Source organism: Citrus sinensis, chromosome 3, assembly GCF_022201045.2.
Source record: "Citrus sinensis cultivar Valencia sweet orange chromosome 3, DVS_A1.0, whole genome shotgun sequence".
NCBI lineage: Eukaryota > Viridiplantae > Streptophyta > Magnoliopsida > Sapindales > Rutaceae > Citrus > Citrus sinensis.
Genome location: NC_068558.1, coordinates 17,766,939 through 17,788,234, shown reverse-complemented (window position 1 = coordinate 17,788,234; position 21,296 = coordinate 17,766,939). Strand labels below are relative to the sequence as shown.

The following is a 21,296-nucleotide window of genomic DNA, read 5'->3' as shown; positions in this document are numbered from 1 at the left end:
TGATGATTTCTCTAGACGTGTGTGGGTGTACACCATGAGAGCAAAGGATGAGGTTCTAGAGATTTTTGTGAAATGGAAGAAATTGGTGGAGACTCAAACTGGCAGAAAGATCAAAGTATTACGATCTGATAATGGGGGTGAATATACTTCTGATCCATTCTTGCAAGTATGCCAGAACGAGGGTATTAAAAGACATTTCACGGTGAGACATTCTCCGCAACAGAATGGTGTGGCTGAACGTATGAATCGTACTTTACTGGAGAAGGTACGATGTATGTTATCTAATGCTGGTTTAGATAAAAAGTTTTGGGCTGAAGCTGTGAGCTACGCAAGTCACTTGGTAAATCGGTTGCCTTCTGCTGCAATTGGAGGTAAAACTCCTATGAAAATGTGGTCTGGAAAGTATGCACAAGACTATGATTCCCTTCGTGTATTCGGGTGTCCAGCTTATTATCATGTCAAAGATGGTAAACTGGATCCTCGTGCTAGAAAAGCTATCTTTATGGGATTCAAAGGTGGAGTAAAGGGCTTCAAGCTTTGGGATCTCGAAGATAAAAAGTTTGTGTGTAGCAAAGATGTCACATTTGATGAAGTTTCTATGATGAAAGCTTCAAGTTCTCAGCAGGTGGAGAACAAGACCACAGAGGTATTGCAGCGGGTGGAGTTTGATGTAACTCTATATGTACCAGTTAGTTCTACATCAAAGAATGATTCAACTATGGAGGTGACACCTAGAGTTGAAGAAGAGATTGTTTCTTCTGATGTCCCACAAAATGAAGAAACAATTGATGATGTAGATGATGATGATTTTATAGCAACAAGGAGGCCAAGAAGAGAGATAAAGAAACCCGGATGGCTTACTAAAGATATGGTGGTAGCCTATGCACTTCCAGTTATTGATGATGACATCCCCAACACTTTCAGGGAAGCATTATGCAGCAGTGAAAATGATCAGTGGAAGTTAGCCATGGAGGAAGAGATGAAATCTCTGCATCAAAACCAGACTTGGGAACTTGTAAAGTTACCAAAGGGGAAAAGGGCTATTGGCAATAAATGGGTCTACACCAAAAAGCAAGGATCTCCGAATCAAACAACTCTTCGATACAAGGCAAGGCTCGTAGCAAAAGGTTTTGCTCAAAAGGAAGGTATTGACTACAATGAAGTTTTCTCTCCAGTTGTAAAACATACTTCCATTCGTATCCTACTTGCCTTAGTTGTAGAATATGAGTTAGAGTTGGCTCAGTTGGATGTGAAGATGACGTTCTTACATGGAGATTTGGAGGAGGAAATCTATATAATTCAGCCTTGTGGTTTCAAAGTTGCTGAAAAGGAAAATCGTGTGTACAGATTGAGTAAATCTTTATACAGATTCGTTTGAACTACGGTTGGCTTGATCCCAAATTTTGGGTATGTAGGCAGTTGGATAGATGCAGCCAATGTGGATCCTTTTGAGGATCATGTGGGGGATGTTTGGAACTACGGTAGGCTTGATCCCAACCTTGGGGTACGTAGGCAGTCGGATAGATGCAGCCAATGTGGATCCTTTTGAGGATCATGTGAGGGTTAGTTGGTAGTCGGCTCAGATTTGGCTAAATCTTCGCCGAGGTGGAGAATTGTTAAAAAAGCAGCCAGCCAAAGCCAATTTGGCAACCTTTGAGAAGCAAAATCCAAAATGGTTTTGTTAGCCGAAAAGAAAGAATGGAAAAAGGGGATGTATTGAAAATAATAATAATAATTTATTATATTTTCAATTATTTTATTCTTTGCATAGTGCCAACATTTTTCCTATAAATAGCTAAGGATTTCATTCATTTGAAATCATCTCAAATTTGTTAAGCTTATAAGTTTCTAAGCTTTTGAGAGAAGTGAGAGAAGTGTGTCTGGTGAATTTATTTTTCCTGCAGAGTGTGAGAGTACTGGGTATATTTGGGTTTCTGGGAAGTGAGATTCGTTACTCAAATATTATATTCTATTAATTGTTTTGTTAAATAAACAATTATTCTCTCTTGCCTCCATGGATGTAGGTTTAATTACCGAACCACGTAAATTCTTGTGTCCTTTATTTTTCAGTAATTATTTAGTGCGCTTGATTCCGCATTCCGCGCGCACAACAGCTGTGTAATTCAGGCACGTTGATTGATCAAAACTAGTGAATTTTTGCTGGTGGCAGAAAGGGTCTTAGCAGAGAGAAAGAAAGAGTTTTTGATTTACCTCTTAGGCTAGTTATCTCTGTATATCTTTTTTCAACCAATAACAATTGTGACCCGCCAATTAAGTCCCAATTTGAGTCCCAACTATTATATATTATTTATCTATTGAATAATAACTAATAAAATAAATATTTTACTATCCACTGAATGAATGCCACATCCATTGATACCCAAGATGGGATCCTCTAGCATTACTCTTTTATAACATGAGTGAATATCAATTTATAACTTAGGAGAGTTGAGAGTACAGAATTGGAACGCAATTTTAAACAGACTTTTCTTTCAAATGACTTTTCGAGGGTACCCAAGCCTCCATCTGAAGGGCGTCTAGTGGTAAGGTACTGTGGGAGGTAGTGCGGGCATAATCGTGGGTGAGTTTATCTCTAATAAAATATAAAAGTTCATGGGTTTAAGCCATACTCAAAATCTAACTAAAGAGTTGAGGATTGTTTGAACTTTATATATATGACCTAAGAGATTCAATCACAAATGATATAAGGGTGTTTTATCTATCAGTTTGTAATCAGATAAAAAGATTTTTAACCCATGAAATACAAGAAAGCGCATTGATCTTTATTTCCTCCCATCTTCCTTTCGACTTTATTTCGCTACCGGGAAAGTCCTGCATCACAATAAGCCAACAATTCCGACATGCCACTCTGGAGTTTATTTAACGTTGGCCCTCTTTAAGTGCTCAAGTTGTTCTCTCCTCTTTACTAGAGATATTAGGTCACATAGGGCTAAAGTTCTTGCACATCAGTATTTACTATTTAATAGACTGAGAGATCATATCATCTTGCATTTATAAACTTCAACTACGAAATTAATTTCAACAGATTTTTCCTTCATCTCTTCCATTTCCCCCCCCCCCCCCCCCAAAAAAAAGAAAAAAAAAAGGAGGAAATTTTGTTTGAAATGACTTGGAAGTGTTTAATTACAAATGATGGTGCCCAAAGAAACTGTAACAATGCAAGAGAACGAAAATATCGGAAAAGTCTAACAATCTTATTTATGAAATACGAAACAGTTTCAAGGCCATTCTTCTGTTTGTCACCATTCGTTTGAAATTAAAGGGTCGGCATCCACAGAAACTGAGACACTATTTAAAGCTGACCCACTAGAAGATGAATCCCTTTCGAAATCATGTCCCGTAATGTCACCATCCACAAAATCAGTCTCTTCACAATTTTGCTGCAAAATAGAAGCTCCAACTGATTCTCTTATACCCCGTAATTCAAATGCCACTTCTTTCATCGTAGGTCTTTTCTTCCCATTCAAGTTCAAGCATCTTTTTGCGAGTGTAGCAACAGTAATAATTTCTTCTTTCTCAGCTTCCTTAAGAACTCGATCATCAAGGACTTCAAACAGACGGTTCTCTTTCATTGCTTTGATAAAATATCTTGCTAAACTTTTATCTTCTTCAGCTACAGTTGAACGGATAGGTTTTTGTCCAGTTAGAAGCTCAACTAGAACTACTCCAAAACTGTAAACATCACTTTTGTCAGTAAAATGACTTGATCGAAAGTATTCTGGATCTAGATATCCAAAACTTCCTTGTACTTGAGTGGTCAAGTGAGTTTGATCAACTGTGATAGATCTAGAAGCCCCAAAATCTGAAACTTTAGCTCGATATTTATCGTCCAAAAGTATGTTTGCAGACTTGATGTCTCGATGATAAATAGGAATAGATGCAGCTGAATGCAGATAAGATAGAGCACCTGAAACTTCAACAGCAATGCGTAAACGCATTTCCCATGTGATTGGAAACTCTTCTGATTCGTAGTGTATGTATTGATCGAGGCTTCCATTTAGAATAAATTCATACACTAAAAGAGGAACTTCTGTCTCCAAGCAACATCCCAACAACTTAACAACATTTCTGTGATTAATTTGAGACAAAATTACTACCTCATTGATGAATTGCTCGAGATTACTTTCATCCAATATTTTGGATTTTTTTATAGCCGCAATTCCTCCATCTGCTAACATTCCTTTGTATACAACGCCTTGGCCTCCTTGACCAAGGATTCGATTGGCATTGTAGTTGTCGGTGGCCGTCTCCAAATCTTTTGAAGTAAATAACGTCATTTTCTCAATGTGATCTTCATTGGAAGACAATTCTTGTTGCAATAATAAACCACCATTTTTTTTAAAGAACTTACGCTTGAGCTTGATTTCCCTTCTTCTTTTTACAAACTTGTACAACCACCATATTCCAATGAGCAGAAAGAATAACGCAAGCCCACCACCGCAGCCTGCGGCTCTCGAGGACAATAATGAAAGATATCATCAAATGAACGTATGAACACTTAGTGTTTTCATTTGAAATATATGTTAAAAAACATTATTAATTTGTTATGATGTAAATTAACGGATCGACATGCATACCTATAATAATGAATTTAACCCGAGATTTGTTGAAAACTTTATCGCAACCATATGAGAAACGATTATAACCGTCAGGACAATTGGAGCAATTGTAGCCGCTTGAGATATTACAGATCAAGTCGCCTGCCCAGGAAATAATAAATAAAAAAATAAATCAAAGAGAAGATCAAACTAAATCATGGCTACAACTAAATAAAACTCCACCATTTTTAGTCTCTGATTCTCTGTTTACATAGATAGTTACAGTAATTGGAAAACTTTACTCATTTACAAGTAATTCGATGGATATTTTAAAAATCAATAATTTCAATCAACTATTGGAGGATAAATTTTATAACTCTTTTCTGATCATCTTACCATCCAATGGAGGAATGTTACATCATTTGACATTTAACTCTTGCTAGTAAAGTCTAGGGTGCTCCAATAGCATTTTCTATTTCTCATTCAGACTTATTGTTGCTAATGTTGATACGGAAATAGCATCTGTTCATAATGCTCGTGGAGCACCAAGAATTTTCCCTTTTCTTCCCCTCGTTCGGATATTTTCTTTGAAAAAAATAAAATTACTCTTTAACACATAATCCAATATGTACCTGAGCAGTATCCTTTCTCTAGGTAGTAGGTGGAAGAGCAAAGACATAAATGGCCTGAGCTTAATTGTTTTAAACAACCAGTTTTATCCCAATTATGAAAAATAGAATGAGAGTTATATTCTTCAAAACAATTGCCTATCGTTTCTCCCCACTTCAACGCTGCGGGAAATTCTTGTTGATCTTTCAAATCATGAGGATCTCCAAGGTACTTCTTGTTGACCCAATCTTCTTCAACCATGAAAACAGACTGACATTTCTGAGGAATACTTGGAGAAAACAAGTATGATGTATTTACATTGAACAGATGAGTAATATTTGGACCAAGGGGGCATAGGAAATCATAGCAAGCAGGGTAGAGAGTAGGATCACAAGTATAAATCGACAGACACCCAACAAACACAGATGAACCGTTCCCTTGGTGATATCTCATGTTGCAGCCAACCGCAGCGAATTTATTGTCAGTCGAAAAGGCGAAAGGGGTACCTGATAAGTTGACGCCTTTAGCAATATTGCTTGTTCGCTTACTACTGCCGTTTAAAGAAATTGTAGGAATGTTGACTCTAACCGCCGCGGAATTTGGATAAGGGAGAATATCCAATAATTCTAGCCTGTTGACGCCAGGAAGAAAAGCTTTGGGAGTGCCAGAAGAGTGATCGCAGATAACTTCGTAACCCTTGTTAAAGTAGCACCCTTCTCCGATTCCGAAGGGGTAGCTGATGCTGACATTTCCACATTCAGTTGGACAGGGAAATCTTTCTGATGCTATGATCGGCCTGAGGTGCAAAACAATAATCTGCAACAACACTAGACAAAGATGCACAGCCATTCGCCGCTTAAACTCAGTTTTCTTTAGTTCAGAAAGTGCATGCATTAGCTCCTATATTAATTCAGAAACTTTTCTCACCGACTAGAAAGTCCTGCATGTTAAAGCCGGAGATTAATTTCAGATTGCCAATCTTGACTTTTAATTACTCTGGGCCCTCTCAAGTCTTCTCCAAAGTCCAAAGACCATTCTCACATTCCAGTATTTGGTCACATCGTCAAGACGATGAGTACATCTTCAATTTAATAAATTCAGAGTCATGTATGTGTATGTATCATATCACCATTCCTCAACTTTAATTTAAAATTAATTTCAACAGATTTTTTTCCCTTCATCTCATATGACGGATTGGTGAAATGATATTGGATTCAGTTAAGTTCAGAATATAATATTTCATCATTATATAATTTAATTAAGATATGAAACGAAGCCATAGTTTTATTGGAAGAAAATATAGATTGATTAGCTTCATTTGGATGAAACAAAATGTAGCTTTAAAATATATATATTTTTTAATCTTTGGTAAATGTTCCTTTGGTCTATAAGGTTTGATTGAATTACACAATTAGTCATTATATTTTTTAAATTATATATTATCAATAGGCTGTTCTCTGCCTTGATTCTCTGATGTTGTTGTCATTTCATTCTCTTCTAAGGTTCTTTCATTGTAGGTTTCTTCTTTCCATTGAAGTTCAAGCATCTTTTTGCAAGCATAGCAACCGTAATATTATGTTCTTCCTTGGCTTCCTTAAGAACTGGAGCATCAAGTACATCAAACAAGCGGTTCTCTTTCATTGCTAGGAGAAAACATCCTGCAAAACTTTTATTTTTTCAGCATCAATTGAACGGATAGGTTTCTATCTAATTAAAATTTCACCCATTAAAAACTTAAGGATTAATTTTTATCCATTTCTCAACCCATTTCTAAAAAATATTCAAAATTCACGCCATTTGGGGTGGGGTCCGAAACCTGTGGAAAATTTTACCATCAATATAAAAGAACCACAAAAAAATTAATTAGAAAATAATTCATCTTCAAGATTTAGCTCAAACTTCTGTGCAAAAATTTAAATATAACAAAATTTAACTCCGCCGTGAGGTTTTGAACCTAGAATTTAAGCTAGAAAGGTTGCAAATTTGCTGATGTGCTCTAGAGGAGGATTTGACAATGATAATTAAAATAGATTATATTCTTATAACAAATTCGAAATTTGAGTTTTTGGAAGTTTCAATCGGTTCAAAAATTAATTTTATGTAAAATCTGTTAATAAATATTCATTGTATATTTTATGCCATTGGTGAGTTTTGTTTAATTCTCCAAAGTCCTCAATAAGTGGAGAAAAAAGAGACAATATTTGATTTTCAGTAACACTACTGACCTACATAAAAATGAAAATAAAATGGGTCATTGGGGGCGTAATCCCCAATTTGATGAGGAATAAAAGGAATAAAAAATAAAACAATTTTATGAAATAATTAAAGTTTTATAGACCTTGTACCCAGCATCTGTGTTTTCCCCTCACCATCAAGAATCCTGCAAGCTAATAAGCTACTCTTGACGTTGAATTAACGCTGGGGCTCTCTCAAGTCTTCAAGTTGTTATCTTCTACACGTTCAAAAACAGTTGACAGTAATTGGATACGCAAAAGTCTTAATTGCAAGAAAGATAGAAGAGGTTTCCTTCCAAATACGTACAATAATATTGAAAGGGAAAGAACCATTTGCAAATTAGATGGGTCATAGCTATAATTGTAATGATTCCATATTTCCATTCCCCTTATCTTTAATCTAAATGGCCTAATTTCAATTTTTATTGGTATGATGAGTAGGCAAGGGGACACCAGGTCGTCAATTGGCATGTTTGGTTTGAAGAAATTTAAGGAGAGAAGAGAAAAGGAAAGGGGAGAGGAAAGAAATAAGAAAAAAAGATGAATTTCATGTCTAACCAAACAATGCAAATGAATTTGACCCTCGTTTACACTCATTTTCTCCCTCATTTGTTTCTTTCTATTCCTCTCCTCTCCTACCATTTCTCCCAACTAAACATGGGCATAGTGAATGGAGCCATTCCCTGCTTCACTAGCTTGTTGAGGTATCTTTGGTAGATATTTTGCGGATGTATTTGTTATTGGGCTTCTCTGATATACCAGAAGGGGTCTGAAAAGATAATTATATGGTGCTGCTAGTGCTGCTCATTTGATAAAACTAACAAAAGTAGAGTGCGGGGCCGGGACAAAGTTTATGAAAGTGTGGCCTGGGTAACGAAATAAGTGAAAATAAAAAGAAAAAGTGAGACAAACGACACAGGTGTGGGTAAATAAATTTATAAAAAAAAAAAATTCCTGCAAGCTAATAAAATGGGCCATTGGGGTGTGGGCGGGTAATCCCAACGTGATGATGAATAAAAAATAAAATAATTTTATAAAATAATTAAAGTTTTATAGACATTATACCAGTATCTGTCAACCCTTTTTTCCCCTCATCATCAAGAATCCTGCAAGCTAATAAGCTAGTCTTGACTTTGAATTAACGCGGCCCTCTCTCAGGTCTTCTAGTTGTTTTCTTCTACACGTTCAAAAACAGTTGACAGTAATTGGATACGCAAAAGTCTTGATTGCAAGAAAGATAGAGGAGGTTTCCTTGCAAATACGTACAATAATATTGGAAGGGAAAGAGCCATTTGCAAATTAGATGGGTCATAGCTATAATAATTAACGATCCCATATTTCCATTCCGTCTTATCTTTAATCTAAATGGCCTAATTTCAATTTTTGTTTGCATGATGGGTAGCGAAGGGGACACCGGACGGGACGTCAGTTCATACTTCAGGAACAGGGCCGTTCCCTGTCCCTGTACTTGACTTTGAATAAACGCTGTCCCTCTCAAGTCTTCAAGTTGCTATCCTTTACACGTTCAAAAAGAATCGACAGTAATTGGACACAAGAAGTCTTAATTGGAAGAAAGATAGAGGAGGTTTCCTTGCAAATACCTACAATAATATTGAAAGGCAAAGAGCCATTAATTAGAGGGGTCATGGGTATAATAATTAACGGTTCCATATTTCCATTCCGTCTCGCCTTTAATCTAATTGGCCTAATTTCAATTTTCATCTCTGTGATGAGGAGGCAAGGGGCAAGGGGGGACGCTGGACAGGACGTCAATTCATTCTTAGGAACAGAGCCATTCCCCGTCCCAGTGGGCGACCAGCTTGTTGAAATATATTTGGTAGATAATTTGCAAATGTATTTGTTATTGGGCTTCTCTGATACACCAGTAAGGGGTCTGAAAAGATAATTACATGGGTGCTGCTAGTCCGGCTTATTTGGGAAAAAAACACAAAAGTAGAGTGCGGGCCCGGGACAAAGTTTATAAAAGTGTGGCATGGCTAACGAAATAATTGAAAATTAAAAAAAAAAAATAGGTGAGACAAACGGGACAGGTGTGGGTAAATAAATTTATAAGAAAAAAAAAAAGAGTAACTGTGAGATTTTGGGGGGGCGCGCCCGAAGTGCTGAAAGATGTTAGGTTTATACAAAAAATAATATAGAGAAAGGAAATAACAACGCAGCTTGCTGTTTTTATTGATATGATTTCAATATATACACAACTAAAGCTAGTTAATATAGTAAGTGCACAATTGTAGTCTAAAGTTATGAAAGTCAAATATACAAATAATAAAAAGATTGTACAACTACACCGTGACTTTAAGAGTATCTCTAATATGTCCCTGTAAGATGGTACTACCATTGGCGACACCGATGTTGGAACGAAGAAAACTTATTCGTGATGATGAGAGAGAGGTTTGGTGACTGAATTGGTCTTGAGATGAACAAGGTGAAAGACAAATGGCCATGTGTTTCATGCGAGAGTGATATACAGGATTGGCAAGAAGATAATTAGTGCCTAGCTACATTGTGGCAATAGATGAAAGTTTATTTACCCACAAAGATAATCCCATGCACACCAGCATGAGATTAGATACATAAAGAAGAATCTGATAGTGAAGTGAAAAATCCCCGTCAATAGAAGAAAGTTTCGAAGCTCGGTGTTGTTCAAAGAACGTGGGGCTTGCTTAAGGCCAGAGAGTGCCTTTTCAAGTTTGCAAACATGAGTAGGGATATGTGGGATCAATAAAACCAGGTAGCTGAGACATAAATACCTCCTTTGATAGGTGCCCATGTAAAAAGGCATTGCTCACATCAATTTGTCGCAAATACCATCTTGGAATAATGCCAAACACAAAACAAACCAGAGCAGGTTTAATTACAAGGCTGAATGTTTCATCATAATCAATCACTTTTAAGAAAAGGGCAGCAGAGCTTGCTGTTCTCTGATAGTCTCAAGGTAATACTATTTCTATATTTTGTTTTAATCTGTTGGACTATATGCCTGTACCAGTTTCCCTATTACAATTGTTTTAGAGCGTGCAATCTTTGTTTTATGCTACTAATAGCTATTACTAAAAGTTGCACCCACCTCAGCATTCACTTTTAAGAAAAAGAAAAAGAAAAAAAAATGATTGTGGCAAATAGGGGCATACGTCTTCAAGGCCAATTCTTGTTTAATCGTGCGATACTTGTTTATATGATTTAAACGGTGGATCGTGGGTCAATTTCCAAATTTTACTCAGTTTTCAACTAGCCTTGGAGTAGATAGCCACTTATGGAAATACAAAAGCACCAATTTGTAATAGATTTAAGTTCTTATGGAAATATTTACTTTGGTCTTTTTTTTAACTCAAGCGACTTTACCTTCAGGATTTGAAAAACCTGAGAACACAGTTATACTCAGCGGCCGAATATCTTGAACTAAGGTACACCAGTGATGACCAAAAACAAATGTAAGTTGCTCTAATTACTGCTGATAATTTCAATTTTCTATTGAGAAAACAAACCATCTTCACATTTACGCAGAGTGGTGGAAACATTAAAAGATCATGCCAGCAAAGCTGTTGTGAATACTGTGGACCATTTGGGTTCTGTGACTTGTAAGGTTAATGATCTCTTAGATGCAAAGGTCGATGAAGTTTCGGATGCAGAGCATCGAATATCTTGCATGAACAGGTATGCTTGTAATTCAATCATCAGAGGTTCCTGAGATTATTGATGAGTGTATTGCAACTGTAAATTGTTTTCCTTTTCTTACATAACCGAGCATTCCTTTGATCATCCATCCGAAGTCTCTTCTTTAAGATTGATTTCACTGCATTAAAATAGTCAGATTCAAGTTAGTGGTGGGTGCAGTCCAGAGTCAACTGCCATTTTGATGCCATCAAGAATTGCCAAAGCATTCAGCATTTTTTCTAAGCAAGTTTTCCTAGAGACGGAAGCAGCCGTGACACCCCATTTGAATTTCTTATAATACAAGTCGAATCTGCTTTTATTCTAAATTTAAAGATGCATCGACTTTTGGTGATTCTGCCCAAGATAAAGTGTATGCAGAAAATTGTTGCTCAATGTCAGCGTTGCTAAGTCTGTAATCTTTCATCTTAGCAATGCTATAAAAGGGCATTTTTTTTTTCTTTGAGGCTTCAGGCAGAGGGATTGCAGCATCAATTTCCAATTTTTTTCGAGCATATTTATAGCCACAAGCACATGATAAGCACCCTCCCGAGAATTCCAGCACGTGAAACAGTGCTGTCTACGATTTTATCTTTTCTGGGTTCCTTTTGGGTGACAAGAAATCCCTTGACGCTTGCTATAGAAAAATCTTGATTTTCGAACTTATAGAGAGACGCCAGATAGGATTCCACCAGCTAGATGAATTCTAAAAGCTTGAAGGCTATCGAGGCACGTTAAGCTGAGGGCCACTTGGTAGCCAAGTAGGTACCTCCTGCGTCACACAATGGTAAAGAATTGCATCAATGGCTGGAAGAATATTAGCACTAATGAATTCTTCATTCTACTCACTTTACGAAATCAATATCAGATTGAACTGTTTTGAGGGTAAACAGAAAAGCCCTAGAAGTGAGGTCTGGCAATCTAGTTAGGCCCAAACTGAAAGAGTTGGAGATAGCTTGCCAATAACTTTATTGAAAAGGTCTAAGGGAGGATTATAACATTTACAGCTGCAACCTCTTGCTAAAACCCAATGATTGAAAAAAAAAAATTATAATTCACAGCTTTGAAGATTTCAGCTTTCCGATAATTTGAAGGTTTACATTATAAAACGAACACTATAGATTCTCTTGTTACAAACACGTCAACTAATCCGAAACAAGATGGCGAATTAAAGTAATACAGTTCCTACTAAGAATGATTCTCCAACTGCCAAAGATAGTATGATGTTACAATTCCGTTCCATGACCAAACTGTTCGATTGTTTTTGTCGCAAGTGTAAGCACATCTACAAAAGCAGAAAATGATGCACGAAGAAACCTGGCCTCAACTGCCTCAAAGTGCCTGAATCAGATGAGAAAATAAACAAAATGTAGAAACTTGTAAACTGCAAAGTCCAAGCAAAGTTGATATACTAAAGAACAATGGTATCTTAGAGGAAGAACTCTTCTGAAGTAACATATTTGAAAATTTTTCAGGAAAAGGGGAAAAATGATTATTGAACGGGCCACACAAAAGTTCCAAATGAATATTGTCTCATAGGATAAACTGATAGATGCAAATTGAATAAATATTGGACAAGAATGAAAAATCAGTTATAAGAATGACCAAAGAATAGAAACTTACACTAAAAGTTTCCCATTAATCACAGATATCTGCCTTTTCAATTTGTCTGGTTGCAACTGCACTTGGAAATTGAATTCAAGTAAGAATTTATTGAACAAGCAATAAAGTTAAAGGAGCAAAGTATGATCTTGGGAATAGGATCGTGGTGGATCACCTCCTTATCAATAGCTAATGCTGCATACACAATTGATGCATTCTCATTGGACTCGTAATCCACTTCAAAGTCACTGCATGGGAAAAACCATTTTCTAAGAAACAACAAAACATTTCAGGTACAGTTCCTCTAAAAACTTTCTGAAAGGTGGAGAAAGAGCACTACACTGTCATGGGATAAAAATAGATAACTCGTAAACAACAGAGGAATTACAGATGCTCTGTCCTGTTCCTCAACTTCCAATAGTATATTATCCTCAATGCCAGCTTATTCAAAAATCTTTCAGAACTATCCAACATTCTGATAATAGTACCACTGACTTTATTTTTTTATGGTTCACACAACTTATAACTAAATTACAAATTAGTTCACGTGTCCAGTAAACTATCCGATCCACAATTTAACAATATGTGCCACGGCCCATTGATTAAAGTAAACACAATAACAGAAAATTAGAAAAGCTGTTACAATCTTTCTATGTTAATATTGGTTTTAATTATTTACTTTATATTTTAAGTGTAGCTGGTTTTTAATAAGTCAAAATCAAGTTGTTAGTTGGTTACTTATTTTGTGGATTCATGGAGAATGATGGAGAACATGCTTAATGCTTGCTTATTTTTATGCTTGTAACTTTGAAGTAAAGCTCTATTTAAAGCTTGATGTTATTCAATAAAAGAGTGTCTTGAGTACTATTATTTTCGCAACTTGTAAATTAAATTTTGCGAGTTTATTGGTTTCTCAAATAACCAATATTATTTTGAAGGTTTAGAGTTCCTCGAATTAACCTATTTTTATTGATTTCCTTCTATTTTGTTCAAGTTACCTTTCCAATCATTTGTGTTTGTATCATAAGCATTATCTTTAAACTTTATTTTCAAGTTTTGATACTAGACAATAATAAAAGAAAGTTATAGCTTCAACCCTAAGAAATCACCCTTAGCCTCCTCGAACACCCATGCAATTGTGTCATGCTTGAAATGAAAACAATTAATAGAATCAAAACCTATGAAGCAGACGTCTTCAATTTATTCGATATATTGCAACTCAATAACCACCTCATATTCATTCTAAGCAATCAGATTTGAGAAGAAAACATCTTTCTAGCATTAATACCAACACAAACAACACAATACAAAGCTTAGCAGAAGCTAAAAACGCAAACATATAGCAGTAGAAATTAAACATTTTGGTATATTTTTCTTTCCTCTTTTAGGAAATAAAGCTTTGAAGGCAATTGACTGAAAGCCATTTTAAAAAACAAACCTTTAATATTTATACAAACAGCGTAAGAACAAAATGGAACAAACCCACATTGAATAACCAACCGAAGCATAAAATTTATTGACAGAGGAAGATAACAATATTGAATAAATAAGGCAAAATTAACATTTCCCAAGATGAGAAAAGTCCCAGTAAATGGAGACTTAGTTGAACCTCTAGCATAATAAATATTTATCACAATGTTAAATTAAAGAAACAGAAACAGCTAAGAGAGAGAATTAAAACCAGCTAAATTCCCATTGCGATGCGTCGCAAGACAGAGCAGCTGCCATCACTTCTATTCTTCGCTGGGAAATTTTTTTTAAAACTGCTAGGAGGGTCTTAAGTAGGGAAACGGGCGGGGTTTTTTCATTTTGAATTTAACCAAAACGGGCCGATTTTTATTTTATTTTTTTTGGGTACAACGTTTTGGGATAATGTATAGATTTTTTAAAGTAACTTTTTCTCAATTTTTTTTTAGATTTAAAGCTGGTCAATATCCAAAATTTATAAGTAAAACTTTCGAGTAAAATGATACTAATTAGGGTGGTAGATTTGACCCACTTATTATATTTTACCAACCCCTTTCAGTTAACGCTATTAAAAATTTTAAACTAAACTTTATATATCAACATACCTCATTGAATCGCGAACTTAGCTTTATTATGATTTTTTATCTTTTTTCCAAGCATTGAAACTTATAAAATCTATTTCAAAAAGAAAAAAAATCTCAAAATCACTATAATCTCTCTCTCTCTCTTTAAAAATTTATCCATCATTACCATAACCATAAAAAAATTAATATTTCTTCATCATCTTCTATTGCGTGCTATAAATTAATTTCTTCCAAAAGTAAAGTATACAATATTTAAGAAAAAATAATAATTTAAAAAGTTTAAAAAAATTAAGGTTTAAGAAAATAAATTAGTTAAATTATATATTAATGGAAATTATCGTGTGGGTGCACTTAAAAGCTATTTACTCTTTTAAATCATTTCATACAAAGATAAAATAAATATTAGTATAAAAGTAATTAGTGGGGATTGGTGAGGTACAACCAGGGGGTCAAATATCACAACTCTATTAATTATTTTCTTATCAATAAGTTTGGCAATTGATCTAGTTGAGCGCAAGCTTGGCCAACCCCTAGCCTTGCCCTTATAATTAAAAATAAAGGGTCTTAACTTTCAAAAGTGTGATCCTCAAAAGTAAAGGTTGGGCTAGGGTCGACCTTTTTCAAGTCAAGTTCAGGCTCGAGCTTTATCCACACCTTGTAAATACCTTTTAATTTTTAGATACTTTAGTAGGACTCCAACTCTTCATTCTTTATTAATTATATTGTACTATTATTGTTCCATTTTATGATAAATTTGGTTGTAAGGCATTTAATAAATTAACTTTTTATTTAGCTTTAACGAAAATCCAACATGTAAAAATCTAACCAAATTAGCAAGTAAATAAATCGAATACAAAATACTATCAGTTTGAGGAGTAAGTTTTGACCACATTTGTAGTGTATGTGTTCTAATTTTTAAGTATTATTTTTTTTAATTTTGAAAATTAATTTAAGGGTCAAAGGTTGAGTTAGGATTTTTTATAAAGTCCTAACCTAGACTTGAATGTAATCGGGTCGAAACTTGATCCTTGACCCTTTAAATTCAATTAAAAACCCTAAAAATTAAAGTTAGGTCAATCAGACTAGAACAGGGTCTAGTCTTTTTGCCATCCTTACTTGTTACTTATCAATTATGGAAAGAGTAATGTTATACTTACTCACTTTATATATTCAATTGGAAATTTCAATAATATGATTTTTTATGTGTCACAATAAATTGCAAAAAAAAAGTCAATAATTAATAATAAAACTGTAACATATGCACTTTAATTTTCCTAATTAAGTGTATTATTTAATTTTTTTCCCTTCGACATTAATTTTAAATTTGTCGCACTTGTTCCAAATTATTACGGTGAAGTTGATACAACACGATTATCCGACATTATGAGTGGTGACTATTAAATGTTATGCGTTTATTAAATAAATCGTGTTTGGACTATTTTAAATTTGTCACGACATAAAATTGAAACAATTCAAACACGATTCAATGCCTGTGTAGTCAGATTTTTATTTCAACACGGGTCCCGCATTAGCTTAATTGGTAGTAAGCTTTAAAAAAAATGGAAGCTAGTTTCTATAAATAGAAAGAGGGGAGCTAGTTTCCAAAAATGGAAAGAGAGGGGGCATGCGAGAGAAAGAGAAATTTACCCATTTGACCCGACCTGACTGGCGAAACCGACTCGGCTCCAACTCCTGTTTTCGGCCACCGTTCTAGTCAAGCTTGGTATCGATTTGAAGTTTGAGCGATGCCGGTCATATCCCCGCTGTCATCGTCGCCGGAAAACAGCCAGAACGCGGGTGATCGAAGCTTCAAGGACCGCAACTCAACTTGCTTTTGTCGCTGTTGATTTCACCAAATTTAGGTCGCATCACCACTTGGATCTTGATCCTCAGCTCACCCTCATCGTTTTCCAACCAACCCCGCCATCTATAACTGCCGTTTTGGCTGCGAACAACTGTCAGAAATCTTGCGGCTTGGGAAGTTTGATCTGCCATTGTCGCTGCGCCGGGGGGTCACCATTAGCACCATTGGACTGATCGAGGTCAAAATTATCAGACCTGAGCTTCTCGTCACCGTTGATTGAACTTCGGTACCGTTGACCGGCATGGGCAATTTGGTAATTTTGTAAACTCTGGGGATTAATTCATAATTTCTGAAATTGGTGGATGATTTGGTAATTTCAGACTAGGGCAGTGAGGTAATTTTAGATTTTTGGGGAAATTCGCTAATTTATGTTGTTGAGGGCATTTTAATAATTTCGCATTCTAAGGGTAATTTCATAAATCCAGAACTTGTGGTTAATTTTGTGATTTGAATTGAGAGCAATTAGGTAATTTATGATTTTGAGGATAATTCAATAAATTATGGTTCCGACAACAATTCGGTAAATTTCGATGTTAGGGGGATTTTGGTAATTTTAGGATATAAGAGTAATTTTGAAATTTTATGTATCCGAGAGTTTCGTTTCGAGCTTTATTTTGTATTGTTAGATGTATTTCATGTTACAGATAATAATTATGTCGTTTACTTGATTAGGAGGACCCGTGATAACTCTATGAAATGAAAGTTATTATGGCAATTCTAAACTTAAATCAAGATCACTTAGAGAGTAATGATGTGTTTTTATTACATTTTTGTTACGTTTTGCATAAACATCCATTTTAGTGTAGTCTTAATAAGTTTTGCTTGATTTAAAGTAATTTGTAATACATCCATTCCAGGTGTGTTTTTAATATTTTGTATAATTATTTTCATTAATAAAATTAGTTTTATTTCCAATTTTAGTTGTTTTTATTTCTTTTAATTATAAGTAATTCAATTTTACTACTTCTTTTTATTTTAATTATGCTTAACTAAATAATATTAGTTAGGGGAAGGTGAAACTCTTAGGAAATAAATATGATTTAATCAAATTCTATTTTTAATTTTATAAATTAAATTATTTTCTATTTAATTTTATACATGTTTTATATTTTGAAATTTTGATTTATTGTAGACAAACAAATGAATTTGGCACAATAAATTCTTAAGATCTTAATATAAGGCATGGTGAAATGGTATTTTGACTTATTGTAGACAAATTAAATTTTGGCACAATAAATACTTAATCCATCATAAAATTAAAGGGAAAATAATAATAATTTGTTTAATTAATCTTTTGGGTAATAAATCTAAAAAATTGGCAAAAAGAATTTATTAAGTTTTATTTATTTCTAAGAGTGGATCCATAACCCTAACTAGTTCAATTCCATAGTTTCATTTAAATTAAGTTGTTTATATTCAAGTTTTAATTTCAATTTTTAGATAAAATAAAATAAACTAATTAAATCTTTTCTCTATGGATCGACCTCGGACTCACCGAATTATAATACAACAAGACACTCTTATACTTGGGAGTTAAAAATTACTTTTAAGTTGTGTCAAGTTTTTGGCGCCGTTGCCGGGGAAAAATTTTTTATTTGGTTTGTTTTTCCGTTTTTATTTTTCTCTTATATGTAAAATTTCGTTTTTCCCCTTTTCCTTTTCCTAAATTCTCTTTTGTCCCTAATTCTTCTCAGAATTACGTTCGGACTCCAACATCTTTCAACTGTTTCACTTTCATCCCAAATTGCTATTCTAAACTTCTAAAAATTACAGTTTGACCATAAAATTAACAATAATTTGTAATAAAATCCTTAGACGAAATTCCTCAAAATAATCAATATTTGGACATACTTTGGACATATTTGGGCATATTTTGGACATATTTGGACATATTTTGGACTGAATTTGGACAAAACTAACTTTAACTACTAACTCTAATTACTAACTCTTAACTTACTAACTACTAACTCCTAACTTTTATTTAATTTCAGTTATTTAATTTTCTGCATTTATTTTATTTCGTATTTATTTATTTATTTTTGCTTTATTGGTGGGTTTAACCACCAAACTAACTACTAACTCTTAACTTTTATTTTCAGTTATTTCATTTTCAGTATTTATTTAATTTTGTATTTTTTTTATTGGTGGGTTCAACCACCATTTTTTTTCTTTTTCATTTATTTATTTATTTACTTTATTGGTGGGTTCAACCACCAAAATTGTTATTTAATTTTCTTTTGTACACTTATATTATTTGCATATTTAATTTTTTATTTTATCTTATTATCAATTTGTGTAAATATTATTTTTATAACATAACCATTGCATGAGACGTTGGTCTCGATCTTCAAGTGGCAGGTTAATTCGTAGATCCCAATCTCCACCACCAATCATGGATGAGAATGAAGGCGAAAACGTTTTGGGCGAACTTAACCCTCAAATTGATCAGGGAGACAACCAATCTCAACATGGGCATGATCAGAATCAACCAAGGACTCTGAGAGACTACATGAATCCAACCAGAACCGGAGCACCATCGTGTATAGTATTTCCTCCAGAAGCATCTCGATTCAACTTTAAACCAGGTATTATCCAACTTTTACCAACATTTCATGGTTTAGAATCTGAGAATCCGTACTTGCATCTAAGAGATTTTGAGGAAGTTTGTAATACATACATGGATCAAAATTGTAGCATGAACATAATTAGATTAAAGCTTTTTCCTTTTTCATTAAAAGATAAAGCTAAAACTTGGCTACAAAACCTTAGATCTGGATCAGTAAGAACTTGGAATAACATGCAAGAACAGTTTTTGAAAAAATTCTTTCCACTTCATAGAACAAATTCTTTTAAAAAGCAAATCACTTCTTTCACTCAAAAAAATGGAGAAACATTATACCAATGTTGGGATAGGTTTAAAGAGTTGCTTAACATATGCCCACATCATGGTTTTGAAACTTGACGATTGGTCACTTATTTCTACGAGGGCTTAATACCCCAAAGTAGACAGGTTGTTGAAATGATGTGTAATGGTGAATTTAGGGATAAAAATCTTGAAGATGCACTAGATTACCTTGACCAATTAGCTGAAAATGCACAACATTGGGATACTGTTGGAACTTTTGAATTGACAAATAAGCAACAATCATCTCTATCTAATGGAGGAATTCATAACCTTAGGGAAGATCATGATTTACAAGAAAAATTTGCATCCCTAGTTAGGAAAGTTGAAGCTTTGGAGCATAAAAAGAGTGATAAAGTAAAATCTGTTCAAGAAATTACATGTAACATATGTAATTCGAATGATCATTTCACTCAAGAGTGTCCCACTTTGCCTGCACTTAAAGAATGTCTAAATGATCAAGCTAATGCCATTAACACTTTCAATAAACCAAACCCATATTCACAGACTTATAATCCTGGTTGGAGAAATCATCCGAATTTCAGTTGGAGGAATAATAATAATGCACAATCTTCACAAGCACCACCTCCACAAAATTTTTAAAATCCTCAGCCTTATGCACCATATGTTCCACCACCCTGGAAAAATCTGGAAGACACAATGCATTCATTCATCAGAAAGCAAGATGTTATTAACAATCAAAATGCACAAACTTTTTTCTGATTTGAAAGATACTCTTGCTAAAATTGCTTCTGCACTCACCATTCAAGAAAAAGGAAAATTTCCAGCCCAACCACAACCAAATCCTAAAATTCAACAAAATCCACCCACAGACCAAGTCAAGTCAGTTATAACTCTTCGTAGTGGTAAGGTTGTTGATAGACCTATGCCTGAACCTTATGAAAATGATGAAAATTCAAAGGGTAAGGAAGGACTAAATGAACTTACACCTAGTGAAGAAATAACTAGTGTGCCACCTGAACCACCATTTCCGCATGCATTGAATAAACCAAGGAAATCAAACCACTCTTCTGAAATTTATGAAATCTTTAAGCAAGTGAAAGTTAACATTCCTCTATTAGATGAAATCAAGCAGGTTCCTTCATATGCCAAATTTTTAAAGGACTTGTGCACTGTTAAGAGGAAATTGAAGGTAAGAAAGAGTGCTTTCATGGCTGAACAGGTAAGTACAATTCTGTCTACTAATAATAAGTTGAAATATAAAGATCCTGGTTGTCCTACCATTTCTTGTATTATTGGTAACCACAGAATTGAGCATGCTTTACTAGATCTTGGTGCTAGTGTTAATTTGCTTCCATATTCAGTTTATCTTCAACTTAATCTTGGTGAGTTAAAATCAACTTCAACTACACTTTTGCTTGCCGATAGATCAGTTAAAGTACCAAAAGGAATAATGGAATATGTTTTAGTACAAGTTGATAAATTCATTTATCCTGTGAATTTTATTGTCTTAGAAACTGAACCTGTTGTGAATAATTACAAACCAATTCCTGTAATTTTAGGTCGACCATTTTTAGCAACTGCTAATGCTTTGATTAATTATAGGAATGGTTTAATGAATTTATCCTTTGGGAATATGACTTTGGAATTAAATGTTTTCAACATGTGCAGGCAACCTAATGAAGAAAATGAGAATGAAGATGATACTGATGAACAAAAGGAATTGTTTGAATCTTGTATCAAGGAAAATTTTCAAAAAGGGGATTTTTCTGAACTTTCTAATGTTTGTTTAGTTAATTCAATTGAGTCAAATAAGCAACTTGAACTTGATATTTCTAATAT

The 21,296-nt window shown here is 34.3% G+C and overlaps 4 protein-coding genes and 1 non-coding gene across 13 annotated transcripts in view; 1 reads left to right on the top strand and 4 right to left on the bottom strand.

Moving 5' to 3' along the window:
- The window catches only part of LOC102616551 (wall-associated receptor kinase 2-like), an 82,593-nt gene extending 76,302 nt beyond the window's left edge, over window positions 1-6,291 (bottom strand). The window contains exon 1 of the mRNA XM_052438916.1: window positions 6,154-6,291. The gene's annotated coding sequence lies outside the window, so the exon portion shown is untranslated. The remainder of the gene's footprint in view (window positions 1-6,153) is intronic.
- The window catches only part of LOC102629084 (wall-associated receptor kinase-like 8), a 70,284-nt gene that overhangs the window by 4,845 nt on the left and 44,143 nt on the right, over window positions 1-21,296 (bottom strand). The gene's annotated exons all lie outside the window — the stretch shown is intronic.
- LOC102611359 (wall-associated receptor kinase-like 2) overlaps window positions 3,093-21,296 on the bottom strand; it is a 155,030-nt gene continuing 136,826 nt past the window's right edge. For 2 of the 9 annotated variants that reach the window (XM_052438908.1, XM_052438903.1), the window contains one exon: window positions 3,093-4,465. In XM_052438908.1, the coding sequence (XP_052294868.1) occupies window positions 3,261-4,465 (1,205 nt within the window). In that variant the 3' untranslated portion in view covers window positions 3,093-3,260. Of the gene's footprint in view, window positions 4,466-4,598; window positions 4,722-5,191; window positions 6,215-21,296 lie in introns of those variants that run through there. The other 7 variants (XM_052438907.1, XM_052438905.1, XM_052438902.1 and 4 more) reach the window with 7 other exon arrangements.
- LOC127901487 (protein ABIL3-like) lies at window positions 8,784-12,028 on the top strand. The gene is made up of 4 exons (XM_052438918.1): window positions 8,784-10,358; window positions 10,772-10,854; window positions 10,928-11,077; window positions 11,231-12,028. The coding sequence occupies exons 1-4, from the start codon at window positions 10,290-10,292 to the stop codon at window positions 11,373-11,375; spliced, it is 447 nt and encodes a 148-aa protein (XP_052294878.1). The 5' UTR covers window positions 8,784-10,289; the 3' UTR covers window positions 11,376-12,028.
- On the bottom strand, window positions 19,435-19,543 carry LOC127901563 (small nucleolar RNA R71). The gene has a single exon (XR_008053804.1). It is a non-coding gene; the product is annotated as a small nucleolar RNA R71 (small nucleolar RNA).